This window comes from Urocitellus parryii, chromosome 3 (genome assembly GCF_045843805.1).
Source record: "Urocitellus parryii isolate mUroPar1 chromosome 3, mUroPar1.hap1, whole genome shotgun sequence".
NCBI lineage: Eukaryota > Metazoa > Chordata > Mammalia > Rodentia > Sciuridae > Urocitellus > Urocitellus parryii.
In genome coordinates this window covers 80,178,975-80,199,512 of record NC_135533.1, presented here as the reverse complement: position 1 = coordinate 80,199,512, position 20,538 = coordinate 80,178,975, and the positions used below count along the sequence as shown (strand labels likewise).

At 38.9% G+C, this 20,538-nt stretch overlaps 1 protein-coding gene across 2 annotated transcripts in view; it reads right to left on the bottom strand.

Moving 5' to 3' along the window:
- Dnah11 (dynein axonemal heavy chain 11) overlaps positions 1–20,538 on the bottom strand; it is a 305,466-nt gene that overhangs the window by 107,149 nt on the left and 177,779 nt on the right. For both annotated transcript variants that reach the window (XM_026408127.2, XM_026408145.2), the window contains exons 55-57: positions 11,712–11,873; positions 4,487–4,720; positions 526–672 (exon numbers count right to left, since the gene is read on the bottom strand). In XM_026408127.2, the coding sequence (XP_026263912.2) occupies positions 526–672; positions 4,487–4,720; positions 11,712–11,873 (543 nt within the window). The remainder of the gene's footprint in view (positions 1–525; positions 673–4,486; positions 4,721–11,711; positions 11,874–20,538) is intronic.

Here is a 20,538-nt window from a genome sequence, read left to right as displayed (position 1 = left end):
AAAATAATTGTTTCCAACAATAAAATACAATACAGAATGCCAGGGCCTCAACTGAATCAAAAAGAACAAATTTAGCTTAGGACTTAATAATAAACTCCAGTTATATTATTAAAATGCAAAATTTGAAAACCATCTTGCAAAGTGACGGAATGGGCTTTGTTAACAATTGAGTTGTTCAATTTGCCTAAAAACTGAAAACCTTTTGAAACCTCAGAGGTGACTTCCTGACCTTTACTGTATTACAAATAGGCCTGATGTTCAAGATCCACATCCATTATATGCTTGAATGAGCTCAGTATTTATTGTTCTTTCATATCATTAAAAGAGCTAAAAGGTTGGGAAAATGCATAATGTAAGGAAAGGTCAAGTGGTAATCATGGTGTGAAATGCTGTTACATGTGTAGCTATAATAATTCTTTAGACTTTATGCTCCCTGGAGAGGAAGTTGTTCAAAATTGTTCACCTACAAAGGTTTATTTTGTGCTAAATATAGCTCAGCACTCTAAGTGGGGGAATTAGCCTGACCTTTCGCTCCTCGGTGTCCGCGATGGCCTTTTCCCGGCTCACTTTCTCCGTCTGAAGCCCGATCTTTGTGATCAGAGCTTCAGCATCCTGATTTCTCAGCTGTAACTCAGCTTCTTGAGAGGCAAGTCTGGCTTTCAGATCTCCCACCTAAAGGAAAAGTCATTACTCTGGGGGTAACTTGTGTTGACAACAACAAAGAGCAGATACAGCTTTGCTTTTTAGCATGGATTCAGAGATCTCTAATGGTTTGCGTCATGCATATTTCTACCCTGATTTTACTGTACTCTCATTTGCAACTATTTTTGTTTTGTTTTTGTTTTGTTACTGGGGATTGAACCTAGGGAGCTTAACCACTGAGCCACATCCCCAGCTCTTTTTGTATTTTACTCAGAGACAGAGTTATTCTGAGTTGCTTAGGCCCCAAGTTGCTGAGGCTGGCTTCCAACTCATGATCTTCCTGCCTCAGTCTCTAGCACTCTGAGATTATAGGTGTGTGCTATTGCACCCGGTTCTCAGTGATTTTACAGGAAATATGATTATCTGCAAGACAGAAAAGTTTATCTTTGCCACTCAATCTGTGCTCTTGGGGAAGCACTCCCAGAAGTCTCCAACACACTCCATGACAGTTTTTCTGATCCCATACAGCTCAGGCTCGAGGTAACAGAAGCCACAAGAAGACAGGTCTGGTAGCAAGCTGGAAGAACCATGCTTCGCATTCCCTAACAAAAAATGGCTAGAAGCTTCAGACAAGCTGAAGTCATGAATTATTCTTGTTTGTCTGGTGAGTAATTGGTTGCAAATTTATCCCACCTAACATGAAATGGTGTTCTTGATTTTTTCTCACCTCGTATGACATTTAATTCGTGGTCATGTGGACAACCCAACATTGAATTTGATACTTAGTAAGAAGGGCAAACTATACACGATTTGTGGGATTTCAGCACAGTAAGATTAGAAGCTCAGTGAGCCCCACAGATGTACCTTTCTCTTCCTGGCCTACCACCAAGTCACCTCACTCTGCTCTTGTGGAGTACAGTCTGAATTGTCAACAAACATAGCAATTAAAAAAAAAAAAGATTATGCCCATTTTTTATTTGTAATTTCACTAGGTTCACAAGGTATCACACCAGGTTTCTAAGTCTGAGGATCATGAAAGTCAAAGTAAAAGTGAAGTGCTAGAGAAAAAAAATCACTGACTCAGCCTGTTGAAATTATGATTAGTTCTCCATCCATTTTCCAGAACATTACTGTTTTTAAAAATCATAGATTGGAAGAACACTCAAACATTTATTCAGACTCCATTTCTGAAGACATGTTAGTGGTCTCACCTTGTAGAACAACATCCCACTACATCTAAGCAAGCATATAATCCCCACCCCAACACAGGAACTTACCCTCTGCCTGCAAAAGCATACCATGACTGCTGCTTATATCATGATAGTTTAACCTAAGATTGATCTTGTAGCTTCTCTATGAACTCAGGGTAACCTTATAGAGTGAATATTTGCTTCTCTATTATTTTTAGCCATTGAAACAAGTCTTCTTAGGCTATAGTCAAAAGAACTAGCCAAGAGACTAGGGAACTGTTACATCAAGCCCTAGTTTCAGTTTCTAAGGGAGCAGTTAGCTCCAAAATATCCAAAGTGACTTTAGCTCTAAGAGGGGGACTTTTATTGATAAAGAAATGTCACTATAGCTATCTGCGATGACCTAAGCTGACATCCAGAGGGGTTATATGGCTGAGAAAGGGGTTTATAGCTGTATAATAATTCATGAACATTGTTAAGGTTTAGATACTTATATTCCCAATGGTTCTGTGGAATTGCTTAAGGCAGACAGGCCCACAGAGCTTGCTCCATAATGAAGGCTTTCTGCTCCACATACAACCTCCTCTTATACTATGAGGCTCCCCAGTTCTCTACATAGGCAATTAGACTTTCTGTTCATAATAAACTGAATTTTTTAAAAAAACTATCACTTAGCTATTAAATATTCCAACCACTTTTCTGCTATTAAAAGCATTCCCTATGCAAATAACTAATGAAGAAAGAAACCACCTGCATTTCTTCATCAAGACTTTATGTATCTTCACAAACTTCCTGCCTGTTGCTTTTAACTGAGGGAGAATAGGAAGACCCCACACAGTTCTGTACTCAGCAGACACAGTAGATCAGCTCCCCCTTCCCTGACTTACCAATACATAACTGGGGTGATTACCAAACCACAGACTCTCTCTTTACTTCCCTGTGGCTGACACACTGCTGCCCCGGGATGACCCAGGATTCTATATGATTCCACTTTCCCTTAGAGTTGATTTCACAAATGACAGAGCTAAGTGTGGCAGGGACATTTTTGGGGGGGGGGTGGTAGTGGTCAGGGACTGCCCATCAGTAAAGATAGCTCATCACTGGGTGGCAACACTATCATTTCCTGGGCAAAGTCAACAGGTTCAGTTTGGAGCATCATTCAAAGGAATATAAATGCTTGGTAACAAAAAGCTCCTTCCTTATCACCTTAGTTCAACATCATATTAGCTCAATAAGACTCCCAGGAAAACTTTTACTGAGGGGAAGGATCTCAATTGAAGTGAGAGAATAGGAGAGATGGGTAGAGGGATGAAAAGGTGGGCAAGAATGAGGAAGTGAAGAAGAGTAAGATGTATTGGAAGGGGAAGGAGCAAATGCAGATATGGCTGTGCTCTTGGGGGATCCCTGCACTTGTTCTATTTAGAATTTGATCTCAACTCTCCTGAAAAGTCTGAATTTTCTTGCCCAATCATGATTTACCCATTTCATCCACAGGTCAGTATAGATCAGTGTTTCATGGCATTGCTGTTCCTGGTGTATGGAACAAGGAGGAGGAGCTGTGTGGTGCTTCAGGCTGCAGAGTGCTAGAATAGTGTGAGAAAGTGCTAAAATATGTTCTCCAACTGGGTCTTGCCCTGTTTCTAGCCTAGGTACAGATGAGCCACCCAGCCCTCATGGGGAAAAAAAAAACTGGCTCAAGAAGAACTGTCCCTGGAAAAGCATATGAGAACAGCACCTGATGATAAAACTTTGAGAAACCTATGAGTAATTCTGACTTTGAGATGAGCACCAGTGAGAATTTATTTCACTTAGGGTCCAGCTGTCTCAGAAAAAGTGAGCTATTCTTCAAAGTCTCCATTGTCTTCCATTCTAATCCCTTTGACCAGTCACAGACAGGTACCTTGGTACCATGGACAGCGAATGAGCAAATAGAACAATACAGACCTGGGTTCAATCCCACCCCTCACTAATTCTCTGGCCTTGAACTCTTTAAGGCTCAGGTATAAAACTGCAGTAACATCTACTTCACAAACCTGTGTGTTTTGCCAATGAAATGAGATTGATATCATGTGCTAAGTCTCTCCTGATTTATACCTGCAAGTTAGAGATATGGTCCTTAGAGACAGTAGGAACCTTACTACTGAGGATGAAGACATTACTGGGCATGTTTACCTAAGATAACTTGGACTAAAAGCAGCACACCAGACACCAAGGTCAGAGAAAACTGCTGTACTTGGGGACTTCACCCATCATCAGCCAGGTAATGATGCCCTCATCAGGGTTGAGTACCTGAGACAAAAAGGGATTCTAGTTCCATTCTAGGATGGCAAAACTCCTGACCACAAGAGCAGGGCCCCAGAGAAGTCGGAGGTAGGAGAGGGAAATGGGCTGCATCTGCCCCTTCAACACCCCACACTGCCCTGCATGGGCTCCAGTAGAGAAGAGAAAGTAACTCCCCAAACCAGTTGTGAAAGAATAACTGGCCAGTTCTTTCTGTACAGGAAAGCAGTAATAATGTATCCCTTGTGTCATCAAGCTGTAAATTTAAAAGCTAGGCATTATGTCTAAATGTGGCAGGCACTGCTTCAAAAGGAAACATGTTTTTCTATGCAAGAGCAGAGGTTTCACTCTGTGGGAACATACCCTGGTCATACCTGAGAGGCAGTGGTTTTTAGCTTCTGGATGCCATTCACCAAGTGCTCTTTCTTCTGGAATACCTCTTTTTGCTTCTTCTTTAGTAGGTTTTTAAAGAGTGATATTTGTTCTAGAAAACTCTTTGGGGTGGTATAGTTGTGTCTTCTCTCATTCTGGTAATACCTGGCGCTCATTTCATTTACACTGGTGTGAACGTGTGCCATGAAGAGGCTGATGCAATCCTTGTACAGTGGCTGGAAACAAACATTGCATTCTTATGAAATCCTTTCAAGTTAAAATTATAAATTAAAAAAAAATGAAGAAAAAGCAACAAAATTATACAGTATTTTTTCCCCTAAAATTTTTTTCCAGCACAAATTACAGTAGAAACTGGAAGACTTACTTAATCTTTAAGAGATATCCACAGGATTAGAGAGCTTCTAACTTTTCTAACCATCTATCTACCAACTCTGTATGATCAAGTAATTTTATGTGCTCCACATACCAAACTCAAAAACCAACATATGATATAAGTACTGCTCTTTACAACTTTGTTTTTATCTATCAAATGTGTGAAACAGAAATTAGAGACACAATATTCTGAGGCTTTTTGTGTGTGTGTGTGTTGCTTTCAAGCTAAACTTCAGACAAAGAAAACTGATAACCTTTCAAAATCATGGAAAAAACAAAAGCTGAAATTGACAAGTAGAGTTTTATGAGAACCACAAAAAACCAAACTGAATAAGCTTTTAAAAGCCACTGCTTCTGGAAAAAAAAACTCATGATAATTTTTAACTCACATTTTTTTTGAGGGGCACACTACCTCCAAATAACACACAAAACAGAACAATTCTCCTTTGAAGATTTCCTTCTGTGCCCCCAACCCCCACTACCCATTCTTTCTATTGTGTCCTCTGTGACTTCTGAAGTAGTTAACTTTTTAATTTGTGGAGTCACATCTCCCTCATTTTAATGATTATTTATTGCATTCTGTACAAGATGAACCAGGTTCAATTAATCAAGGGGAGCCTAAAAATCAATTAATATGAATTAAATGAGCTACACCAACTCTTAGGAAAGTCACACATAATTTACCAAAGTGTTGTCAATAATGCTCAGACGTCTTTGGGTACATTGCACACAAGTGGCTGGTGATGCAGTTAAACGCTTCAAATCTGCACCATCAATATTACAACTAGAGGTGCAGGAGAGACAGGGCGATTCTTGCTGGGGAAAAACAGCTGTTCCTGAGCAACATCTCTAAACACACAGCTTTCCAACCTTGTGAAAAAAAAAAATCTCTGCATGGGTATAAAACCCGCACATGATTTGATTGTTCTGTGTATTAAAAATCCATCTTACTGATGACTGAGACAGTGTTTCAGCAAAGGTTACATATAAAATTTATAGGCGAGAATCCTGAATTTGTCTTTGTTTCATTATCAAATAGTGGAGTCAGAAAAATGGAATTTACAAGGAAGTTATATAAACTTCATCTAAATCCTATTCCCTTGGGGATTTTTTTTTTTTTTTAAAGTGCCTGGCTTCAATGTAAACATGAACAGAAATTCACTCCTGCCCAGTCTTGTTTTAACGGGAGTTAGCAGTGCACACATACCTTTCTACAATACAGATAAATACTTCCTCAGCCAAGTGTAACCTCCTTACAGGAAGAAAAAGAAAAAAAAAAAATCCCTGGCCTCTGCCCAACCATGATCCTTATGAGGAGGCTCCTCGGAGGCACTGAAAGCTCTCTTTAACAACAGTTTCATTTGTAAGTCTCCTATGGAAAAAGTGGTTTCCGGTAGAGCTGGAAGTGGCCCGAGACAACTTGTCTCAATGGGGCAAAATAACTATTGTTATCGGGCTTAACAAAATGGCACAGCATGGGAGCCTGGAGGAGCCAGGGAGCAGCTGGTTGTAATTCACACTGTTTTTCAGAAAACTCTAATCGGTCCAGAACAGACCTCTTTGATGACTGGTCTTCCCTGCATTCTCAATTTGTCACTTTCTCTTATGATAAGGTCAGTAGTGACAGCACTTCCTGACATTAACAGCTGTGGCTTTTAAAAGGGTCATTGTAGAACTACTAATTGCAGTAATTTCATTAGCATAAATTATTTATTCTGCCATTCATTTATCTCCAGTTTTCTTTGGAGGGGGGAGCCGAGAGGGCGGCTGCGGGACTGCAGCGATGGCAGCGTAACACTGTATTTTTCACTTCGAGGGAAGAACATCATTCCTGCTAGATTTGGCCCCTTGGTGAATGTGTCCGTTGATGCCACTCTGTAGTCATTCCATAACCAATCATGGGGAGGGCAAAAATAAAAATCAGCAGAGTGTCAGCCTCAAATGGTTATAAATTCAAGGTTGCCCCACCAAGCTGCTTTGGAAAACAATGCTGTCTGCTTTGAATCATCATATGCCAAGATGAAACTGCTTTTTTCCTCACATTAAGAGAAAGACTGTAATTCCACTTTCTCCACCGGCTCACTGTAAACACACAAACAACTCTCTGCTGCTTGGTGTGGCAGTTCTCCGGCAGGAACGTTGCTGCTACACCAAGTACCCTGGCCACCTAGCTCTCCAGGCAAGTGCCCACTATGTTTACCTTTTGAAAACACCCCACAGCAGAGTTGAATGACATCAATACCCAGAGGCCAGCACTAAATCAAATATTTAGGATTTTATCTTTCTGAGACCAGCCAAAACAACTATATGCGTCTGCAAAATTAAATTTAGACTTGCAAGAATATTGTTTTCAAGGGAGGGAAGAGGAAAAGGCAAATGGAATGGGACAATTGAAAGAATCTTTTTTTCTTTTTTTGAAGTTAAACTTGGGATAATTCTTTTTTTTTTTTTTTAAAGAGAGAGAGAGGGAGAGGAGAGAGAGAGAATTTCAATATTTATTTTTCAGTTATCAGAGGACACAACATCTTTGTTTGTACGTGGTGCTGAGGATCGAACCCGGGCCGCACGCATGCCAGGCGAGCGCGCTACCACTGGAGCCACATCCCCAGCCCTGGGATAATTCTTATCTATAGTAAGTCTTGAAAATTTTTCTCAGAAATTTTTTTCTGTATTAATTTTATAAAATGTCAAACTGCTGAGTTATAAAATCTATTCTTTTATATTTCACTCACTTGGGGGCTGGTAAACGAGAATATATTATTTAGATCCTTGTGATACTTAAGGTGATTTATTAAATAATGAAAACGCAATCAAGAATAAAATGAGCAGGACCGCATTTTACCAAGACTCCTGTGTAGCTCAGAGCACCAGAAAAGCATCCTGGGGGCAGCCAAGGAGCAGGGCTTAGGGTGTAGGTTAAATTTGGAGGTCTGAAAAACAGGGTACATTGCTACATTCCCTATGCCTCCTCCTACCCTCAAAAATTACTCCTTTTTATTCTGTTTCTTTCTTTTGAAGTAGTCAAACATTGGAGATAGAGTCCAGATGAGGAGGGACAATGATGGGCTCTGGTGTCTGACAGCAGGCGAGCCCTTGCTAGCTTGAGGATAGGCCTTCCCTCACCTGTTGACAAGGCAACCAGCGGCCCTTCATGACAGTACTGATGGGAGAGAAAAGCAATGCAAGATCAGGGCAGTACTAGCCCCAGGGTGGCAGTGCTGCCGATAGGACTGCCTCTGTGCAGTGCAGCAACAGGTGTCAACTGTGACAGCAAACATGGTTTTCTAAATTGCACTGCAATTTTTTTTTGGGGGGGGGGAATTCCAATTTGTTACTTTGTCTGGTGAATGCACTTTGTTAGTTTGCTTATGCTTTTAATTTTTTTGTTTTTAATTTTGAAGCTCTCAAACTGGTCAAAGGAAGATCAAGTTCAGCCTAAACCAATGGTTTTCCTGACCTTTCCTAAACATGAAAGAAGTAGCTTTTATTCCCTAACAGAAAATAAAACAAAGATTGTAGAGCTGGTTCTGGTAAGCCTACACCCTGAGAAAGTCACAGAAGCACAGACTTGGAGGGCTCATGGCTCCACAAGTGAGTTAAGCTTCTGGCTTAAAGTATATCAGATTCCTGGGTGACCAAAAAGTGGGACTCTGCTTTCCTAGTACAAGCGAATCCTAAAGTTCACAAAGCTGAATAACTCCTGAAAAGGAGTGCTCTTCTCCTTTCTGCAGCTCCATTCTCAGCTCAATTAACATGCACCAAGCAAGGCATACAGGAGGGACAGATCCTCATGTGAGAGGGTAAAGGAGAAAGGACAAAGGAATGGGAAAGGATGTTGAAACTACTTGGGTTTTTCCTCACCCAAAAGCCAGGATGAGATCAATTTGGTTGTATTTGTTTTTGTACTGATATTTCCAAATGGTTTTCATATTCTTTACAAAGAGGGCATTTCTCCCCAATTCATATAATTTCCGTACCATGAGATTTTCTTTTTTATTCATATCTATTAATCCTAATTTATATTTTAGAGAAAATGGGGGTAAAAATAATTAATAAACATAGCTATCACTGAAAAAAATGTTAATACCGTTCCTGTTTGACCCAAGAATTTTTAAAAGAACCCACTGGCCACTGGAAAAGTAAGTCTTTAAATATAGCAGTAAAATGACCTTCCTCTTTGAGTGAACATCTCTTATTTTTGGAAAATGGTAGCAACACATGTCATTCATAGGCTAAACTCTAGAACAAGGTCTGGATTGAAGAGGTGGGAGCCTGGAGAATAATTACATTTTATTGAAAAGGCTGATGATGCCAAGCTTTGTGATCACATGTCAGTGGCATCACATTCGGACAGACAGCTTTAACTCTCCAGTTGGCCCCCGTGCCTGAAAAAGTTGTGCTCCTCCATCTTGCTCAGATCTATACACCTCCCAACACAAATCTCACCCCTAGGCAATTCATCTAAGAAATTTCCATTAACTAACTTCCAACCCTACTCCCAGGGATGGGCAGAGGGCCTTTCCCTTTCTCTCTCCTTACAGGACCTCCTCCTATTTCCATTTAAAAATCTCCTATGAGAAATGGTGTATGTTGACATAAAGTCTTAAGATAAATATCTGGTGACACTTAAGTGTCAAAATGTTTTGGTCAATTTTTTTTTGGGGGGGGGGATAGGTATCACTCAGTTCAGTATCAGGTAACTGAAAAATAGCACAAAAATTTATTTAGATGCAGTCAACCCATACCACTGGGTGCTGAGTGTGTATTGATGGAAAAATTGTATGTCAACTTACATAAAACTGCTTGCTGTTAATGAATCCTTCCTCCGTGGCCAAAGGGGTCACCTTGTATAAATACCTTACACTCATCAAATCAGGTCAATAATTAAGAAGTGCCTAAATTATAGTGATAACTTTCAGTCTTAATGATTGAAATTAAAACTAAGAAAGTGATCAAATTAGTACTCATTCAAAAAATTTAAAAGCTGTTTTTGACCTCTACAGAAAAGACACCACGTGTTTTTAGGAGAATACGGACACACGGCACTGTGAATCATAATTATTGCTCCTGAGTGACAAATTAGGAAGGTGGGAAAGTTAAATAAGCACCTTGCACTGAAATGAAATCATCTGGCTAATTTGTTTTGAGGCATAATTCAGCTTGATAGAAAGGGTAGAGTGCTTTCAAAATTCCTATTTGGCTCTCAGAATCCTATAGGAGGCGTCATGACACCATCAGACAGAGCTTAGCACCTGGCAGGAGCCCTTTGGACTTCCAATGATGCAAATCTTGCCTCATCCAGCAGATGTCAATGGTCACTGGCATATCAAAGCTGCTTCCGTGGTAACAGTTTTCGAAGTGGCACCTACCTTCATGGGACAGAGCCAGCAAGAGGCAGCCAGAGACAAGCAACTTGCAAAAGTACTGTGCCAAATATCAGCTTAAACCATGCTGTGAGCTCTGGCTTCCTACTGCTTAAAAAAGTAACCTTCAGAAACAAAGTACTCTGGTTCTTTTCCCTTTTTTACTAAATTAACCAAAGTGTAAAAGATTTCTGTAAGCCTTTAGCAGACATCATTTCCCTCTCTATTTATTAGTGGAAAAGTTGTAAGTGTGATTGTGAAGAACAGAAGGAGAGAGAGGCAGCTGAATGTCTAAAGGATCTATTGTACACGAATCTTCCAAGTTTGATGCTACTGCTTGGGTTCTCTCCTTGCAATCTAGCACGACATAATTAGATTAACAGACATTTGAAGAGAAGACCAAAGAGGTTCCCCTCTACAAAATTCTGGAGGTGAAAGTGAACATTTGCTTGTGTGCTTAACCACACAGCTACTTAAAAAAAAAAAAAAAAGCGGCAAAGGAAAAATGATGTAACAACCAATAAAGCTAGCTGCATATAAACAAATTAATTAAATATGCAAATATGCCTGGATATCTAACCATCTGGTGATCAAAAGATGTGATATTCAACAAAATGTTCAAAGACTGCTCTGGAAGGCAGCAGCTATGCCCTTTGGACTAAGGAAGATGACAACCGGCTGTTCATGATCAACTTTCTTGAGGAACTGACATCACCCCTCCCAGACCCCTAATTCCACCTCCCGCTATGAGAGTCACTTTCAATGTAGGACCTAGTCCAGGTACCTTTCACCTTATCACTCCATGGAGCAGGAAGACAATGCTCTCTAGGAAATGTTTGCCACCAGCACCTTCCTGAGCTACCTCATCAGAAAGGCACTGCTCACAAATAAAACTTCCTCTCTAGGAAATCTAACTGCAGCTTCACGTTTATATTTCTTTTCCTTTGAATCTGAATGCCTGAAGGTTCCCCCCCCTCTTTCATGCAACGATTTTAAAACATATACAAATTTCATAAAGAAGAAATGACAAACCTACCCCCATAACACACAAATTCAAAATACAAGTAAGCAGATATATTATTGTGAAACGGACAGGGCCATTACTGTTCTGAGAATAATCACAATGAATTGCCTTATGCAGTGAGAAATCGAGCACGCCTTGGCTAAGGGTGACTACACTTTGGTTTAGGTTTTTAGTTGTCAACTCAGGGGTTTATATTCAGTAAGGCCCAGTATGATTTAATGAAGGATGGCCTTGGCCTTCGGATGAGTCAGAATATGATGTGGACATACTCCAGTGTGCTCCGTGTGCCTCCATCTCCAAAGTGCCATTGTATTCCATGAAATGCAAACCACAGATGCTTTTATCACCTTAAATAAGGATGGCTTTCTTAGAGGAGTATTTTAGTTATCTCTGAGGACTTTTAGGGTGTTTGCATGTGTGAGGGGGACTCAGGCAGACCCAGCATACCTCAATCCCCTCAGTGTCCTCAATGAACCTCCTGCTGACGGAGACCAGAGCCTCTTGCGGCCACGTGTGAAACCAGTCAATAGCAGTGCAGTTGACTATGGCTGGGAACTTCCGAGCTCTCACTCTCAGCGTGTGGCCAACCGGAGAGAAACACAAAATGATCTGTGGAGACATGGGGGCAGGGCAGAAACAGGAGGTTGATGAGCAAGTGAAGAATGACACTGCAGTCTCAGACAAGGAAAGAAAGGAGCACAGCCAACTGTGACATTAAACACAGCGACGCACCACGCGGTGGAGAGCAACCTTAACCTCTTACTAATGAGTGCAAACCCGTCCAAAGGTACATCATGGGACGTACAGAAACACCACAGTGTGCTTCCCTCAAAAACTGTCCCTCTTCTTTCAGGCGTGTTTGATGATCATCATTCAGAGTGGGATGTTTTACTCACTTCCACGAGTACCATTACAGCAATAAAAGTCAGTCACCAGGATGCAACACCAGTACTTTCAACTACTGTTTCCTTCCATTCTGTAATCCATCAGATTCCCCAGAACTGTGCAACAGACTTTTTTTTTTTAAAAAACAATGTCTTATCAGAGTATGTGTTCATCTCTACCTTCATTAAAAAGAAAATACATCTGCTTGAGTTCTCACTTCAGATTTTAAAAGAATTTTTAAATTTTGGTTTAAATACGCTCTTTTTCAGTTTTCAATGTAAATCTGATGGTTTTTGAAGATTTAAAATTTAATTCAAATCTGAATAAATCATCTCTTGGTGTCTGCTGTTGGGGGATTGGTTCCAGGACCTTTGCAGATATACCAAACTCCAAGGATGCTCAAGTTCCTTATATAAAACAGCACAGACAGTATTTGCATATAACCTCCATATAATTTCCTATATTCTTAAATCATCTCTAGATTGCTGATTATACCTAATGCTATGTGAATGCTTGTTATGTTGTATTGTTTAGGGAATGAAGAAAAAATTCTACATATTTTGTACAGATGCATTTTTTTTTCCCTGAGTATTATTTGATTCACATAGGATGAATCTGCTGATGAGGAAGCCACAGGTAAGAAGGGCCAGCAGTCTACTTCCACTCTTTCTTAAGGCACACAGGGGATTCTGTTGGTAGTTCCTGAATTTGGCCCTGGTAGTGTCACAGAAACTCAGTGGGAGGATGGTGGGTCTGACCCCATTTCTTCCCCTTCGTGAGGCTCCCCTCTGAACTACTGAAGGTTTTCAGAGGAGAAACGCCAATGACAGTACTAATACAAGAGACTCTGCCTCTTTCCCAAAGTCCCTGAGGACTTGAAGACACTGGGGAAGACATATCAGCTCAGAAAAGGTCTGAGGGAGAGGCTGGGATTCTTCTTTTCTAGAAATGTTGTACTTGATATAAAGCAAAGACCTTGTTGCTCCAAGTCTGATACCTTGAGATCAAGTAATTGATGAAATCATTTTCAAAGGATACAAACTGTTTTACTCATAGTGTTTTAAAAAATCCATGTCGAAAACAAAACCCCAGCATATATCAACCCATATAATACCTCATTTAACAGGTATTTCTATGCTGTTTATTTTATATGTCATGTATGTTCAACAACTCAAGCTAAATAAATCCTAAGGTCTAAGCTTTTTGTTCAATATATCTGAGGCCAAATACTGCACCTGCACCTCCATCTCCACCTCCAGCAATATATGAATGAAATAGGAAAAATCCAGATATGGAGGTGTCTCAGCAATTAAACCCTCGATTGCTGCACTCAAGACTTTGGATTTCAACTAGTTCTGGGGCAAAGAGCTATGGAAAGAGTCCATCTTTTGATAAGACTCCAAAGAGAAGGTCAGCTCAATCCTGCCATAGTGTTGTTCCTCCCATCTGCCCAAAAGTCACCTGCAACAGAAGAGCTAGTCAGACTCCCAAAAGGACATAGCTAGGATTGCAACAAGTTTACAGAGAAGGTTGTAAACTGTGTGTGAGTCTCTTGTTAATAAACTCTGAATTAGGGTTCAACCTGCGACTTCCTCTCCTTGAGACACACCTTGAGTTGGCAGACTTGAGGATGCCAGTCCCATCCTTCATCTGAACAGAAGTTGTCTACTTTTAAGCACCTAAATGCACTGAAATAGATGTTCTCTCCACCCCTCCCCCAATAGTTCCCAATTGTAAATGACCAAATTCCAACAGTGAAGATAGAAAGAAAAAAAAATCAGCTAAGAAAATAAAGTTAAAAATGCTTCAGGCAGCTGTGCTCTTTTCTAGAAGCAAATTCTCACAGGAAAAAAGCAAACCCTGAAATCACCATCTATGTATTTCCTGCAGCTCTAACATTTGGATGTCAGGAACTTGTTTTTGGAATCCATACCATAGAATTTTCTATTCTTTTTTTCCCTTCCTTTCCCCTCACAGGTGTTATGACTCATTTGCAATAACCCACATTTCATTGTGCTTTGTAACATGCCTCAATTTCTTTTAGGTACAATCCCATAGTGAGGGCATACTTAAACTTGTGTATTACCAACAGGACTCAGTCCATTTCACTTTGTAATAGAAATCTGAATTGCTACAGCCACTCTATATTTTTTTCCAGTTGATATAGTTCATTCTCAGAAGTAACCCTCCCACATACTTACTTTAGCAGCTTCTATCCACAACTTAAATTTGCATTTATCTTCACAAGTCTGGTTTCTAAGAATAATAAGATCTGATTTTTTTTTTTTTTTTAATTTATGTTGCTGGGGATCGAACTCAGGGCCTTGTACATGCAAGGCAAACACTCTACCAACTGAGCTATAGCCCCAGTCCACAAGATCTGAATCTTACTGAGAGAACCCACATAGGAATGGAAGTTAGGCACAAAAATTATTTCCCATTTTGACAGTTTTAGTCTCATTTTATCATTCTTCTATCTTCCTGTATTACCCTCTCATGCAACAACCTTTTAAGTTCAGATCTTTTTAAAAAAAAAAAAAAACCCAACAGTATCATCTTCAACATACACACAACAGTACATTTTTACACTTATGTCCTTTTTAGATAGCACCCAATGAAACCATTCCTGTGACCTCTGACTTGTAAATATTGGACATTCCAGAATTGTACTAGATGCAATGTTTTATATCAGGGCATTTGAATTCACTTTTCTTTCTTTTTTTAAACATATAGAAACTTTCCTATTTAGAAAGAAAATTGTATTTGGAATCCCAACAGAGAGTAAAGAACACACCAGGCCTGAGGAGGACGGCCTGGAGAGCCCCCCTCTGCAGGAAACACATAGATGGTGGCTTCAGGGTTTGCTTTTTTACTTGTGAGAATTTGCTTTTAGAAGAGAGCACAGCTGCCTGAAGCATTTTTAACTTTATTTTCTTAGCTGATTTTTTTTTTCTTCTTTCTATCTCCACTGTTGGAATTTGGTCATTTGCTCTGCCTGACCTCAGGGCCTGCAGTGGTCACTTATATTCTCCATGCCAATGGCAGCCCATAACTACATATCATGGATTTTTGTTTTGTTTTCTTTTTTTCAAGAAAATTTGGAATTTTCTCCATTTTAAATAGGTCAGTATTTGAACTATGTCATGAAAAGTTTCTGGCTTCCAATCTATAGGGCTGTGCCAGTAGAGCAGGCAAGTACTGCTGCTGACCATGTGGCATCTCTCCATGGGACAGGCCTTGTCCTCGACTGGTCAACCCCAGATCTGAATGTTATCAAAAGGAGAACATGGAGATGCTTTTTAAAATGTAAAGCTTACCCAATATAAAGGGGTATCCTTTATTTCTGGTGTTGAAGTTTCCTTTTAGAACACAAAATAATGAGGGTTGGGGATGTGGTTCATTGGGAAGGCACTTTGCTAGCACCTGTGAGGCACTGGGACCAATCCCTAGCACTGAAAAAAAAACTAAAGTAAAAATAACAAATGAAGAAATAAGTAATTTAGAAAAATGGAGATGACTGTTGTCTTCAAGACTCTTCCTATCATTACATCCATGAATCTTTACCACCAGATCTTCTGCTACCTTATGTAATCCCCCTCTCTCATTTATAGAGCATTAAGTTTACATTTATTAGTGTCATTACTGGATCTGGGGTTTATCTTCCCCAAAATGAGGTGAGCTCTAGGTGGGTTGGCTCTTGTTCCTCGTCCCCTTGTCAGGACCCAGCACATCATGAACTATGAATGGTTAGGTGAAGGAGTAACTAAATGATGGATTGAAATAATTCCTCCCAGGCCAAATAAAATACTGATACTTGTGTCCTAATATTTTTTGAGGTTGTGTTGTTTTATGGAAACTCAAGGATGGGGGACCTCAGATACAGAGCACAAGTTGCATCTGTTGTATCCTCCTAAAGTTCTTTTTATTCTACTCACGTTGTCTAATACCAGAAAGTGAGAGGGCAGGAACTAGAGTACCAGATCCAGAGGTGTGGCCCTGACAAGCAAGACATGTTAGCAGGGTAGAGGCATAGAGCTAGGCAAGCAGTAGAACTTTCCTGTTCCCCATCAGGGCAAAAGGCATATGTGGGGCAGGAGTGCAGACTGTCCATGTCACCTTTTAGCCATCCTAGACTACCATCCTTATAAGAAGAGGAAGTCAGATGTTCTGTTCCTCAACCAGACGCAGAACTGAAGAGACTTGACTTTACAATCACACAGGTACAAGTCCATGATATTGCATTTTCTATTGAACAGGTGAGTATTTGAGCTTTTTAAACAAAATTAAAAAATTTATACATCCTGAACATTTAATATAGAAACCTGAAGAGGGCTGGGGATATATAGCTCTGTTGGAAGAGTGGTTGCTTTATATGCCCAAGGCCCTGGGTTTGATCCCCAATACCCCCCCCACACACACACAAAAAAAAAAAGAACTGGAGATGTAGCTCAGTGGTAAAGCACCCCTGGTTTCAATCCCCAATACCAGATAAATTTAAAAAAATGTATTAAAAACAAATCCTGAAGAAAAGGTTGGTAATTCTCTAGAGGTTAGAAAAAGAGGAAGATAGAAGGCCATAATATAAGGACAGGTCAAGACAAAGGAAGAAAATAAGGCTTCAATGAGAAAAGATGTGATAAATTGCAACAATTCTTCCTAAAAACTATTTAAAATAGTTTTGATGATAGAATGCTATTGGTATTAAAATAAAAAACAAGAAAAAGATGGGTACAATAGCTCTAAAATGTTGTTCAGAAAGCATGGGTATAATATGCAGAAAAAGGAGAGATTATCAGAGGAGGAGGAATAAAAATACAAAGATGATGTAACCATCTACACATTTGTCTAAAGAACAAAAGGTAAAAATCTATTGGAATGAGTGTTCGAAGAAATAGCTGGGAAGAGAACAACACGTAAACACACACCTATCCATCCCTCCTCTTCCCTCCATCTGATTGCTTACTTCTGTTTCCACAATGATGTGTTGGAAATTCAACAGGAGGGACAGATACAATAAAATATTTCGAAGAGAAATGAATGAGAGATATGTAAAAGAAACATGAAGATAACCAGCTACTTTATCAGAGGTCAGTTAAAGACACGTTCCTAAGAGATCAATTATTAAAAAGATGCAGTCCTTCTTACATCCATTAATGAATTTTAAGCAATTCTAATTTCCAACAGGATTAACAGAATTTCATGAAGTGATTTTAAAGTTTATATGGGATAAAACTGGATTAAAAACATCAAAATGATATTTGGAAAAACAGAATATTGAAAGTGAATTCATACTAGCAGGAAATAAACCTTATGTTATAGTAAATAGTATAGATAAATGAATTTAAATATCCTGGTTTTAATTTTTTAAAAATTTTAGTACTGGGGATTAAACTCAGAGGTGCTTAATTACTGAGCAACATCCTCAGACTTTTTTTTAATTTTGAGACAGGGTCTCACCAAGTTGCTTATAACCTTGCTAGGTTGCTGAGGCTGACTTGAACTTTCAATCTTCCTGCCTAAGCCTCCCAAGTCACTGGTATTACAGGCATGAGCCTCTGTACCCAGGCTAAATATCCAGTATTCTAAGGAGAACTATGATCCCCAATATAGTTTATACATTCTCATTAGATTTTTTAAAATATCAAACTGATCTCATAGTTTATCTGGAAAATTAATTATTTACTTAGCAAATAGCTAAGTAAATGTAGAAAAGGAAAGGGTTTCTACTCTACTAGATTTCAGAATGTACTATAAAGCTACAATAAATAAAGCAGTGTGGGTTTTATATGCAACTACAGAAGAACAGAATAATGGGTCGTAGCAGGTGCCAGAAACAGAGCCCACCATTTGTAGGCATTTAATATGAGAAAGGTAGCATTTCAAATTAGTGAAGAGAGATTATACAATAAATGGTATTAGGACAATTTGAGGGTAAAAAAATAGGAAAACTACCTTGGACAAAAATTCAGAGCTGAACATTATAATGTTATGAATTAATTTAAATAAAATCCAGGGTAATATTTTATAAACATGCAATGCAGACATACATCCCCCAAAAGCCTTAACATGCAAGTCATGAAGGAAAAAATCTGACAGTTTTAATACATAAAAATGGAAAACAACATTATAAACAAATTTATCAGTATTACTACCAACTTGAGGAAGAACTGGTAACATGTTAAACAGAAAAAGATATTACAGACCCATGAATACTAGTCAATACAAAAAGAACTCGTTTAAATTAATAAAAACCACAACAAACCAATAGGAAATTTGATAATGGGTATAGTTTGTTTTACGTAAGTGGTTATTTAGAACAATGTACATTTGATTTAAACAGTTCATTCCATGTGCCAAATTCTGAAATTTTAATATATTTTTTCCTATAAAGTCTTCTACTCAAAATAGCATAAAAGAAGGTAATTAAAGACAATAGTGAGAGATATGACAAAAAATTTTTAGTTTTAAATACATACTTTAAATATATTTATAAACACATAAACTGGAAGGAAATATATTAATGTTATCTACAGATAACAAGGATGGTTTTTATTTTCTTTATATGGTTCTATATTTTAAAATTTTATACAATGAGCTTCTATATCTAATATTATCAGAAATGGATCTCTCCATGTACCTAAACACAGAGAAAAGACAGATGGATGTCTCAATCTAGGGAAAGAATCAGGGACTGCTACAGAAATCAACTGTCCTTTGCCCTATAGCATCAGATGGCCAGGAAGGAAAACATGAAAGAAAAATTTGGGGGTTAACTAAGATCCACAGGAAAGAAACAGAAAATGTTATACTAGATTATAAGATGAGGATTATGTAGGAAAAGCTCCATGTGTACAAATGTGAAGGAGAGAAATCATGTGGCACTTATTCATCAGCTTATTTGTAGCAATCCAAGGACATGCATCTGATGATCATTAATGGGAACAGCCTCATGAGATTCAGAGGTTATGTTTTGCACGCCAACAGGTTCTTATAGCCCTGCATTCTGAATGAGAACCGAATTTGGGTGGTGAGCATGGGTAATGGGGTGGCAACGGCACATCATTCAGCTTGACCTGCCAGGTGTGCTCACAACCCTTGTGACACAGTTAGCTTCCCGTGGAACCCAGCTCTGAACACAGGCAAGGAGATACCAGCTCGTCAGAAACTCTGAGTGTTTAGTATATTCTGGTAAATAGCATGCTATCTGAAACTAACAGTAATTTGCGATTCTTTTTAAAATTCTAAGGATTAGGAGGTCATATACATGGTTTGCTAAGAAGCTGCCACATTCAGCTAAAAGGTGACCCATTTTCACCATATTGGTTCTCATTCAAGGAAAGAGGTCATGGTTCTGACCAATATCTCCCTCATAATTTATCAAACTAAGGGATAGAAGCAAAAGGCATTATAAGTGGGATACCTTTTTCTGAGGGATATATTCCTCAGAATGCTCTTTCTCAGCTTTAAATACAAAACAGTAAACATAGCAACAAAATAAACTTCTGTCCAGTTTAGCAGGGAAGAAATAGATTATTTCATTAATAGTCCTTGGACAAAATTATTCATATTTAACATCAAAATAAATTCCAGTTTGTGCCGAGTTAAGCAATAAAATATCAAACTATAAAAATGATTAGCTGGGCACAAGGACACACTGCTTGTAATCCCAGCAGCTCGGGAAGGTGAGGCAGGAGGATCATGAGTTCAAAGCCAGCTTCAGCAAAAGCAAAGTGCTAAGCAACTCAGTGAGACCCCATCTCTAAATAAAATACAAAATAGGGCTGAGGATGTGACTCAGTGGTTGAGTGCCCCTGGTACCCCCCTCTCCAAAATGATTAGATATCAACAGAGAGGACCACAAACTGATTTTAGTTTAGGTAAGGCTTACCTATGTACAGAACCAAAGGCAATGCACAAAGGAAGACTGATGGATATAAAAATGTAAAACTGTTGTATACAAGTCCAAGGAGAAGAACCATATAATTATCTCAACGGACTCTGGAGAAGAATTTAGTAGATAGACACTTTTTTGACAAAATATGTACCCTGCATCAAAAGTCAATAGATGACATAACAATGAAACATGAGAGAGATCCTTGTTAAAGTCAGAATCAAGACAAAATTTTCATTATCACCATTAATATTGAGTTATTCTATAGTGTTTACCACAGCAATGAGGAGAACTGATGAGCAGAATAGCAGAAAAGACCAAATAACTTCACTTGCAGGCTATATATCAGTGAGCCATTAGAAACTATAAGCAAGGCAGCAAGGTAGCTGGATATAAAAGTGAAAACCAATAGCTCTCCTATACTCAAATAAGATGCTATTACAAAGCTTTATAAAAACACTTAAAGACTTCATAAAGATTAAATTCTCCCCAAAATAA